At 40.5% G+C, this 11,432-nt stretch overlaps 1 protein-coding gene across 6 annotated transcripts; it reads left to right on the plus strand.

The window, feature by feature from the left end:
- Nucleotides 1-241: 241 nt before the first annotated feature.
- Nucleotides 242-11,273, plus strand: exoc1 (exocyst complex component 1). 6 transcript variants are annotated; one of them, XM_079647131.1, is made up of 21 exons: nucleotides 242-360; nucleotides 1,929-2,060; nucleotides 2,138-2,268; nucleotides 2,387-2,546; nucleotides 2,847-2,864; nucleotides 3,558-3,745; nucleotides 3,877-4,104; nucleotides 4,344-4,476; nucleotides 4,697-4,806; nucleotides 5,541-5,609; nucleotides 6,224-6,373; nucleotides 6,732-6,840; nucleotides 7,471-7,515; nucleotides 7,866-8,029; nucleotides 8,125-8,238; nucleotides 9,169-9,248; nucleotides 9,383-9,611; nucleotides 9,693-9,876; nucleotides 9,974-10,173; nucleotides 10,316-10,510; nucleotides 10,818-11,273. In XM_079647131.1, exons 2-21 carry the CDS (start codon nucleotides 1,937-1,939, stop codon nucleotides 10,968-10,970), a joined length of 2,784 nt encoding a protein of 927 aa, XP_079503257.1. In that variant the 5' UTR covers nucleotides 242-360; nucleotides 1,929-1,936; the 3' UTR covers nucleotides 10,971-11,273. The 6 variants fall into 6 exon arrangements, with proteins under 6 accessions (XP_079503257.1, XP_079503259.1, XP_079503258.1 ...); XM_079647133.1 differs by lacking the exon at nucleotides 7,471-7,515; XM_079647132.1 differs by lacking the exon at nucleotides 2,847-2,864.
- The last annotated feature ends 159 nt before the right edge of the window (nucleotides 11,274-11,432 follow it).

Below are 11,432 nucleotides of genomic sequence, written 5' to 3' on the forward strand. Positions count from 1 at the left end.
AAAAAGATACATTTAATTCAGGCGAACTGGCCAAACAACATTGCCGCAAGCAAGTTTTTGGGTCATTTTAGAGTCAGCAGAGTAGCCTCGTACATTTTCTATTAAAAGTTTACTAACCTGTCCAAATTGCACATCTTGACACGAAAGCCTTGTTCTTGTTTATTACATTTCCTTGTGCAGAACATGCATAAGTTATACTTTTAAAAAGTAGTGGGGACAACATTGTCCATTTCAAAAAGTGGTAGGGACATGTCCCCAGTTATGGTGTGTTGACAGTGTGACTGTCACATGACCGCTCCGCCTGTGAACAAGGAAGAGAGGGCGGTGCTTTGCAGAGGTCTGGTGGGCTGACAAAACAAGGTAGTCGCTTATTGTAAATATATTTACCGTTACCTGTCAACATACAGATAGAATACATTTTGATTGAATTAATTCACAGTTCATAATGTCGCTTATATGTTCACAACTGCCTGCCTGTTCTGTGTAACAGGCGTAAATGATGCTAAAGTAGCTAGCTCTCTCAAGCTAGCAGGGACGTTAGCAGCCAGCAAGCTAACAGTGACAGAGGACAACAAGGTCCTGTGGTTGCTTCTTCATTATATAAAGTTACCATTTCCAGATGATAGCTGACTGCCTAAACGTATTTGTTACACTGTGTTGATCTGTTTTCTGACCGGTCTGCAATGTGTAATTGCACAGTGTAATATCAAGAGCCTCTAGTAGCCTGTAAGATAACCTTTAGAAGGGCTGGATGTATGATTACATCTGAACATAATTTTTACTTGACATTTACATAGTCACAAACCAGATCACAATGGTTGTTCATTATGCGGCTGTTATTAAGGAAACGTTATTCGTGTACCTGGATGTGTGTCTTGTGATAATGCAGGACTAGCTCTACGCTTAAATGTCCAAATGACAGTAAACAAATCTATTTTTTGTCCTTAAGTGGCTTTTGTTACCGTATACAACCAGATAAAAAAAATAACAGAGTTGGAAGAAGTACTCAGATTATTTACTTAAGTAAAAGTAACAATACTACAGTGTAACTCAGTTACAAGTACAAGTCCTGCATTCATAATTGTACCTAAGTAAAAAAATAAAAGTGTCAGCAATAAAAAAAATACTTCAAGTACCAAAAGTAAAAGTTTTCGTTTTGTGAAAATTTCAATTTTAAGCACCATATATTTATTTTAAAGGATTTTATTAAAATTATTGGTGCATTTATGTGTTAATCACTTCAATGTTGCACTTGGTAAAAGTGGGGTTTATTTGATATAGTTTATACACTTCGAGGTAGGTAATCCTATTATTTTATATTATAATGTGTGTTGATTTTATTAATAACCAACATCAGCAAAGTAACTACTAACTAAATATGTACAATGAATGTAGTGGAGTAAAAGTGTAAAGTAGCTTATTGTGAAAATACTAAAATACAAATACCTAACTTTTGTACTTAAGTACAGTACTCGAGTAAATGTACTTAGTTATATTAAACCCCTGAAAAACAATATTGACATGAATGAGTCGGGTCTAGATTTGGCTAAACCTATAACAGTGTCTTAAAGAGTCTTTGGTTGAATCTAGTCCAGATTAGCCTTTGATCTAGAATAGATGTGAACAAACTCCCCTTTTTGCAACTTCACAAATAGAATTTAGGTTTAAAATATTTGAAAGTGGGTTTCAGACAGCGTTAAGGCTTTACCTAAAATGTCTTCACACACTTTCCCAACAGTAAGAGGTGCAACAAATAACGATTGGTAGCATACAAAACAAAGTTAAGTTAAGTTTCCCTTAACTTTGCCCTTAACTGCTGAATCGGAAGCTACCTGTAACTTCAGCGCTATCAAGTGTTTATGCTTGTATGATAGATGTGTGTTCCTTATGTTCAAAACAATAAATACCTAATACTTTCTGTATGACAGCATCCACCATGACAGCCATCAAGCATGCTCTCCAGAGGGACATCTTCACACCCAACGACGAGCGTCTCCTCGGCATTGTTAATGTCTGCAAGGCAGGAAAGAAAAAGAAGAACTGCTTCTTGTGTGCGACAGGTATGAACCACACAGTTCTAAATGACATCTTAGGATATAAAGAAAACATTTCTAAATGATTATGTTATTTTTTCCAGTAACGACAGAAAGGCCTGTCCAGGTTAAAGTGGTTAAGGTGAAGAAATCAGACAAAGGGGACTTCTACAAACGACAGCAGACATGGGAGCTCCGGGATCTGACAGAAGTCGACGCAAAAGATGCAAGCAAGGTCGGAGAAATATGAAATCTGTCCTTTTTCCACCCATTATCTTGTTCAGCTCTCATTATGTTTCCTTCCTTCCTTCCTCATTTGTTGATCGTATGCTTGCTTTTTATTCTTGGTTTAGGAAAACCCTGAGTTTGACCTTCACTTTGAGAAGGTGTACCGGTGGGTGGCCAGCAGCACAGCTGAGAAAAACTCCTTCATCTCCTGCATCTGGAAGCTGAACCAGCGATACCTGAGGAAGAAGGTGGAGTTTGTGAATGTCAGTTCTCAGCTGCTGGAAGGTGAGGAAACACTCCTTTATTACTGTGGACAACCCTGTGAGCGCATGATTTGATTATATTTGTTTAAAGGCTTGACTCTTAAAACAACAGTGTTAAACCTTGTGTGCGTTGCTCCTGTTTGAGGTGTTCTAATTTAGCCCAGAAGTAAGAATCTTTCTTAGACGTTGGTTTGTTTTATTTATTAATGGCACGTTTTAAAAAAGTATTCAACCTCGTCTCTGTATCTTGGTTTGTGGTATGGCTTTCTGTGTTAAATTCTTCTTTATTCTCACTTTTCTCTCTTAAACTTTCTCTGGCCAGAACTTCCTAAAGCGGAAGGTTGGTAGGACTTAACTTCCCCTTCCTCACTCCTCTCCATTGTTATCTCATTACCTTAAACCACCACTCTCATTCGAGACTCTCACATCCCCAAAGCTCTTTCTGTGTGAATACAAGACACTAAATACGGTTCGGCATGATTTCATTCTTCATAATCATAACGCATAATCTAAGTCATGTTTTACTTTAGCTTTTTCTAAGTTTCCATTCCACCTTAATTCACAGGATTATCCACTGTCATGTGTTCTTTAATGAACTCTGTATCTAGGTTGACCGAAATGTATATTCCATATTATTTGTAACTCTTAAAGCGCAGTGCAGTTGTCTGTTAAGTTGCTGTTTCATCAACAAAGGTCTATCAGTCTAGTTTTGTCATATAACATAAATATAGAAAAGTGTATTAGGATGATAGTAGCAATTTTAGATTGCAGGTATACTCCATCCATCCCCAGTAAAAAGTGAGTAGCTGCTGGTAAATGAGTTCCATTAATTGAAAAGGAGTTTAAAGACTCTTCTAAAAATGCTATTCACCATCACCCGATATATTTTCATCTGTAGTTGTTCTTCATGAGGTGTGTAATACCGTACGTGATGAAAGATATATATATATATATATATATATATGACAGTATGTCTTCAACTTATGATCATGAGATCTTCAACATACATTTCCATCTCTGTTTGTTGGATTAGAGTCTGTGCCGAGCGGTGAGAGTCAGAGTGTTGCCGGGGGCGATGAGGACGCTCTGGACGACTACCAGGAGCTGAGCACCCGGGAAGAGCAGGACATCGAGGGCATGATGGAGATGTGCGAGTACGCCGTCTCCAATGCTGAGGCTTTCGCTGAGCAGCTCTCCAGGGAGCTGCAGGTTCTAGACGGGGTGAGTGATGCACCCGCAAACTATAAAACAAAAAGAAAATAATAAACAGAGTTGTTTTTAATTATTAGCTTGGACAGGTACATTTACTTTTAAGAAAGTGTGTAATTGTATTAAACATCCTCTACTTTCAGGCCAATATCCAGTCCATCATGGCGTCAGAGAAGCAGGTCAATATCCTGATGCAGCTGCTGGACGAGGCGCTGGGGGAGGTGGACACCATCGAGGGGAAGCTGAGCAGCTACGAGGAGATGCTTCAGAGCGTCAAGGAGCAGATGGACCAGATCTCGCAGAGCAACCGCCTCATCCAGATCAGCAACACGAACAACGTCAAGCTGCTGGACGAGATCCAGTTCTTAGTGGTGAGGAACACTCGACTTCTTTGATTAGAGTCCATAGCTGATTTGTTGCCAGATCCTCTCATGAAGTATTCACCACTTTAGAGATATAGAGATAACAAACTACAACTAACAAATATGAGTCTCAAATAACTGGGTGAAATATTTCAAAAAAAAATCACGTTTGCTACATTTGTAGGGTTGAAAATGCACTTCAATTAACATGTAATTGCGAGATTGTTTGACTGTTTGAATGAATGCAGAACTACATGGACCTGTCAAAGGGACACGTCAGAGCGCTGCAGGAGGGAGACCTGACCTCCCCTAAAGGCATCGAGGCCTGCATCAACGCCTCTGAAGCTCTTTCACAGTGCATGAACGTGGCCCTCAGACCAGGTTAGTTTACACTTCACTTATTAATCAACTAAATCAGCTGTTTGCCACTGTTGGTGTGAAACTCTTGGTAGTTGAAAACTTAGCTTTCAATTAGCTTGATTAGTAAAATGATCCTCAGTGTTGTAACGAGCAGATTTTGATGTCGATTCCTTACAAACGCAGGTACATTTCCCCGGCGGCCTGTAAATGGCTTTATGAAAGTGTTCCTCTCCTTCCACAGGCCACGGCAAGCTGATGGCTGTTACGCAGCAGCAGCTCCTGTTCGCTGAGCTGAGAGACACCTTCGCTCGCCGCCTCACCAATCACCTCAACAACGTGTTTGTTCACCAGGTAACCAGGCTCACTGCGCTGACAAGGGACTGAACCTGTTTAAAAGCATTTTGTGTAGCTTGATTGCTTCTAAGTTATAGTTTTAGATGGTAGGCTATCTCACTAGGATATTAGGATTAACTGGGAACTTAATTAGGATATCCGATTTTTGTTGTTGGAGTTAAGAAGATAAATGAGTATAAACTATCTATAACAGTAATAAGCTGCATACATACTTTTGCACCAGTATTTATATAGTATATTACATAACAGTATAGTTATAATGTCTTGTTTAACGAATACATCAGTTGGAAGCTCTGTAGTGCAGAATGAGTATTTTTATTTTGCTGATCATACCTGCTGTGCAATTACACAGGCTTTTGTAAAACGTTATGGCTCTTTTGCTTTAAGTTTTTGTTTGCTTTGGCGATATCAGAGACTACAAAAGAAATTACTCAATACCTTCAAGTCAAGATATTTTACTTGTTTTTCTGAGCGACACATGGAGGCGGCAGGATTTCTCCGCAGATTTAAGAGGCGACATTTTGTCGTCTTCACAACTCGCCATTGCACCAGCCTCCTGTTCTATCCCAGGCTTTTCTCTCTCACTCTTTTTCTCTCCCCCACATTGACTTCCTGTTTAGCTCTGACTCTCTTCCTGGGCTGCCTCTTGTCATTTCCTTGTTGTGTCCCTCCTATTCTTGTCTCCTTGCTCACTTTGAATCATCCCACTCTGCTCTCTGTCTCTGTGTCAGTTCAACCACTTCAGTCACTTCAAAATGACCATCCCTCAGTTCTATAGGTCCTCCTGTCTGTCTCTTCCAGTGAGTACCTTCACAGCAACCCCCACTCGCCCCCTCTTTGCTAATGTTTGACCACGGCTCACTCCCACTTACACGTCATTACCCCAGAGACCTCACATCTTCCATATCCTAACATAGCCTATTAGTTTCTGCATGGGATATGTTTCTAACTACTTAACATGTCTCATTGTATCTCAAAGCTGAAGAGGCACCGCTCATCTTTCTCCTCCCTCATCAACGGCCTGCACTCAGCTGAGAGCTCTGTTTGTGTTTGGGTGCTAACTTTGCTTTGTTACAAAAGGTCTCATATCATAAAGTCCTGTGCCTGTCTGCTCTGAGTGCATGTCTCGTAGCACAAGCAGTGGCTACTGAAAAACATCAACAACAACAACAACAAAGGGAACGTCAGTATGGCAGTAAGAGTTGCGCTTTCTCAGCTGTACAAGTGATCATCTATCTAAAACATCTGGTTTTGTGGTAATCTGAGGTAACATATCCAATCCCCGGATGTTTGTAGAGGGAAAGTAATTAGTGTGTTTGCGTGTGCACAGATGGAATGGGATTTAATATAAGGTTTGTCTACACTATCTCTTATTGAAAGTATTTCTAATAGTCTCTTTCTGCTTGTTGTCCAGGGCCATGACCAGAGCTCCACCCTGTCGCAGCACACAGCCGAGATGAGCCTGCCCAAACACAGCCCGCTCCACAGGGACCTGCTGCGCTACTCCAAGCTCATGGAGTGGCTGAAGAACACCCACAGGGAGAAGTACGAGGGCCTGTCCAGGGTCAGTACTCTTCTCAGACAACATCTTTTAAGAAATTGTGAAGATATATTCATGCGCTAAATCAGGAAGTAGATAAGACGATTGATACCACAACGTGCGTTCATTTGAATCCTTTAGATTTGTATATTGGTTGATTTAGTGACAACCCTGGAAACTGTGGTAGCAACAACTATTTTATAATATGCAGCTACAGTCAGGTAGTTCCTTGCTTTAGCTCCGAAGCCAAGTTCTTATTCACAAAGACATGAGCAGATCTTTTATTTAATTTTCAGCAAGAAAGCAAATATGTTGTTTCAAAATGTTGAATTATGCTTTTAAAAAGTGAATATTTTGTGTTTTTCTTCTCAACAAATTGTAGACCTATGTTGACTACATGAGCAGATTATATGAACGAGAAATCAAAGACTTCTTTGAGGTGGCCAAGATAAAAATGGCGGGGACAACCAAGGAGGCCAAGGGCAAGTTTGGTAAGAGCTTTGATTCACTGCCCTGTTGGAGTGTGGACATAAAGCATGTTGGTCTTCTGCAGTTGATGTTATTATGAGTGTTTTAGGATTTTTAAGTAACATCTGTTTTGCCTCTTTCTAAATGTTTTGCAACATGAAGTACTCAATTACAATAAGGATTTCCCAGCATCCTTAGATTATTTTGTCCATTGTACTATTTCACAGAGGTTAATGGAATATTAATGTATACAAAAAGGACCATTTCTGCTGCTCCACATCTGTTACCAGGAGCATAATACATATGTGTGCTACCAGGTGCTGAAGTCCTGCATTATGTTTTACCTTCTTATGAAATCAATTTTTTAAACTTTTTTAAAAGGACCTTACATGTTGTCTTTTTAATAGAAAATGCTGAAGAGGACTCTTGGTTGAGTTTTTGGTACAAGTGCTTTCAGCTTTTCTTGCTTAAAACAAAAATGTATTGTTTTCCAAAAGTTTGTCTGAGCTACGAGCATACCTAAGCCACTGCAGTGCACGTCAGCATATACGTGACTTTGTACCACGTCTAACATCTTTCCCCCCCTCTCATGCTGCATGTTGTAAGCCTAACCTGTCTCTGTCTTTGATGCCTGCCTTTCTAACTGGCTGCAGCTACGCTTCCGCGGAAAGAGAGTGCACTCAAACAGGAAACAGAAAGTAAGTATGACATTTGGATAGCTCTATTCCACTATCTGCTTCTTGGATAGCTGCACTAAAACAAGTCTTTGGCTCAAACCTTTCGCTGCCCTGATTTATACCCACATTATGCTCTGCCAACCATGATCTGTCCATGTACCTGGTTGGTTCGTGCTAAATCTTCCCAATGCAGCTCATGACATATCCTGAATTCTATGCGAAATGCCTACAAAAGCTAATCGTTGATGTTTTATTTGATCATTTGACTATGCAAATGATTGAATTGTGTCATGATCGACTTTCCTAATCCTTCTGTTTGACTCTCACTGAACACATGACACTGAATCACTGTATTTGTTGTGCTGTGTTAGGCCTTCATGGCAGCTCTGGGAAACTCACAGGCTCCACCTCTAGCCTGAACAAGCTGACGGTGCAGGGCGCCAACAGCCGGCGCTCCCAGTCCTCCTCGCTGCTGGACATGGGAAACATGTCCGCCTCCGACCTGGACGTGGCCGACAGGACCAAGTTTGACAAGGTGAGATTCAGCAATTTTCATCAAACCACTCAATTAAAACACTGTGAGTGCATTAGTTCTGCATCGAGGGATAACGTTTTCTTTTCTCTCTGCAGATATTCGAGCAGGTTCTCAGTGAGCTGGAGCCTCTGTGTCTTGCGGAACAAGACTTCATCAGCAAGTTCTTCAAGCTGCAGCAGCACCCGACCGTTACACCCCCTCTTGCTCAGGTAAAGTACTGGACATCAAATATACACTGTTTTCTTAATAAGTTTTTACCGACACACATACATGTAAATATATCTAATATGTATATATGACCCAAATATGTTTATATGTTCATTTTAATTCATTTCTTATTTTAAAGTTTCTTAAAGGTGGGGTAGGTAATTCACTTCAGTAACACTTTTTGTTATATTCCATGGAATGCTCTTAACATCCCAATAGCAATGAATACATTAAATGCTTTGACAATATCTGTCATCTGTGGAAGCCGTGGCGCTGTAAAAAGCACGACCAATCATCTGAGGCGGCCCGGCTAAAATAACTGGATGGCCTACCTGCCTGTCAGCCTTCCATCTGTGCACAAACTTACCTCGTGCCCTCATTGGTCATGTGCTCGTTCGTGTGTGTTGGAGGAGGGGCTCTGTAAGGAAGTCTGAAGGAAGGGGCAGATTTTTTCTGGTTGTGTATTTTCAAATTCTAGCACACTCAAGCTGGTTTCTCCATTCTTACCTACCCTACCTTTAACTGTATATCATTTTTATTTTATCTTTGATTTTATCTTTAATTTTATTCATCTTTAATCTGTATGAATCTGTACTGTCCTGTTTTTCAATCTTACCCTGTTGCTGTTTGAACTACTGAATTTCCCCATCGGGATCAATAAAAGTCCATCTTATCTTATCTTAAACATGTCATCAAAGATGGGAAATAGCTAAGGGCTCATACATTATACCACCTACTGATGTCTGGTCTTTAATAACACATGAAATTGTCTTCAATTTATATTGGTAGCTTTACTCGGCTGTCCTGGCCTTTGAGTGTTTTCTTTCCTTAGAGCATGATATAATACAGCAATTACAGGTGCAGCATCATTCGTATTTATGTGTCAGCGGATTTTTTCCTTGGTTTGTCATGTCTTGTGTATTTGTTGCCAGCCTGAAACAGAGGATACAGACGGAGGCACGCAGTCAAGAATTCCCCCCCAGGCTGAACACAGACAGTCTTTGTCATCAGAGTGAGTAGTTTCATATTGCCATCTTCACTGGTGAAAACATTATATATATATTTTATGAATTGCTCCCTTCTTCTGGTTTTACTTGTGTATTAACTCAAGTTCCTGTCTCGTTCCCTTCTTATTCGGGATTGAAGGAAAGACCTTGTGCGGCTGATGATGAATAAGATCTTCCAGAGCATCGAGACGGAGCTCAACAGTCTCATCGCTCTGGGCGATAAGATCGACAGCTTCAACTCTCTCTACATGCTGGTGAAGATGAGTCACCACGTGTGGACGGCTGAGAACGTTGACCCCGCCTCTTACCTCAGCACCACTTTAGGAAATGTGCTGGTCACTGTCAAGAGGAACTTTGACAAATGCATTGTGAGTAGAGTCTTTTGAAAGAATGGTTAAGGTCTTAATACATAGATATGATGCTTAATACCATCTGTCTTTGTCTCACAGTCTGGTCAGATCAGGCAGATGGAGGAGGTGAAGATATCAAAGAAAAGCAAAGTGGGCATCCTGCTTTTTGTAGCCGGGTTTGAGGAGTTTGCTGAACTGGCTGAGACAATCTTCCGTGTTGCAGAGCGCCGAGGGGACCTGGATAAAGCTTACGTCAAACTGATCAGGGCTGTCTTCGTGAACGGTGAGACCCCTGATCACCTAATTATCGTCTTTATATAGATGATGTCATTCTTTTATGGTGATGCTCAGATACAAACTTCTGAATATTGTCTTTCCAGTGGAGAAGGTAGCCAATGAAAGCCAGAAAACCCCACGGGACGTTGTGATGATGGAGAATTTCCACCACATTTTCTCAACTCTGTCACGCCTAAAGATCTCCTGCCTGGAGGCAGAGAGGCGAGAGGCCAAGCACAAATACACAGACCATCTGCAGTCCTATGTGATCAACTCTCTGGGGCAGCCTCTGGAGAAACTCAATGTAATTCAAAATACCTTTTTGAGTTATCACAAAGTGTCTACATCTGCCTGGTCATGAGTACTGATGTGTTGGAATTGAGCATTTACAGAGAGGTTGTATTCGATGCATTATAGTGAAACTGTGCTAAATTCCCCTCCTGCAGCATTTCTTCGAAGGAGTCGAGGCCCGTGTAGCTCAGGGTGTTCGTGAAGAGGAGGTGAGCTACCAGCTGGCCTTCAACAAACAAGAGCTGCGCAAAGTTATCAAAGAGTATCCTGGCAAAGAGGTGAAAAAGGGACTTGACAACCTCTACAAGAAGGTGGACAAACATCTGTGTGAAGAAGAAAGTCTGCTACAGGTGAGGAATCAACGTGTTATAATGGGAAATTGCTTATCTTGTCAGTGGTGTCACAATATTCATGGTTATTCATTTAAAAAGAAAAAAAACGCACTGCCAGACACAAAAATGAATGAGGAAATATAGAAAATAACACAAATACTTCAAACTTGATTCAGACAATGAACGCCATATTGTTACTGTGTGATCAAATATATGTAATTAAAGGTCTAAATGTGTATGTAATTCTATTGTTTTAACTGTAGGATGTGTGGATAATAAAGTTGATCTGAATCTGAAGTGTTGTACTTGATGATTTCTCCACCAGGTGGTGTGGCACTCCATGCAGGACGAGTTCATCCGTCAGTACAAGCACTTTGAAGACTTGATCGGCAGATGCTACCCTGGCTCTGGAATCACCATGGAGTTTACCATCGGGGACATGTTGGAGTACTTCTCCAGCATTGCCCAGTCTCATTAGCCTAGCTGCTATGCACTTTCACGACTGCCTCACATTGACTAATGATAAACTAGCTAGTCACTAACTCCCCGTACATACTATACTGTTTTTTTTTATTGATAAACATTTCCTTTGAGTGTGTCTGTGTTCATGAAAGGGATTGGTGCATTGGTAAGTGGTCCAGATATCTCTGCAATGTGTGTGCCCGTTCTTCTGAGATTCATCAACTCTTCTCTTAAATACTTGATTGTTTATTATATTTGTATTGTTTCATTATGCCATATGTACATAATAAATTCGCTGCTGCTGACCCATTCAATGCTATATCGAATATGTGTCATTCTTTTTATTGTTGTTCACGTGACATTTGACATTTTTGTAATGCCTAATGTAATTCTGATCATTTCTACTGCAGTATTTTTTATAATTAAATACAAAAGACATACCCAATACCCAATATGCATAATGTTTAGCTTATTTAAA

The sequence above is a fragment of the Notothenia rossii genome (assembly GCF_949606895.1).
Source record: "Notothenia rossii genome assembly, chromosome: 1".
Classification (NCBI taxonomy): domain Eukaryota; kingdom Metazoa; phylum Chordata; class Actinopteri; order Perciformes; family Nototheniidae; genus Notothenia; species Notothenia rossii.

Excerpts from the sequence above, each read along its gene's own strand:
- exoc1 (XM_079647131.1), top strand. The coding sequence starts at position 1,937 with ATGACAGCCATCAAGCATGCTCTCCAGAGGGACATCTTCACACCCAAC. Across the intron at positions 2,061-2,137 it reads CTGCTTCTTGTGTGCGACAG|TAACGACAGAAAGGCCTGTC; the intron begins GTATGAACCACA and ends TATTTTTTCCAG. Across the intron at positions 9,612-9,692 it reads GGAACTTTGACAAATGCATT|TCTGGTCAGATCAGGCAGAT; the intron begins GTGAGTAGAGTC and ends TTTGTCTCACAG.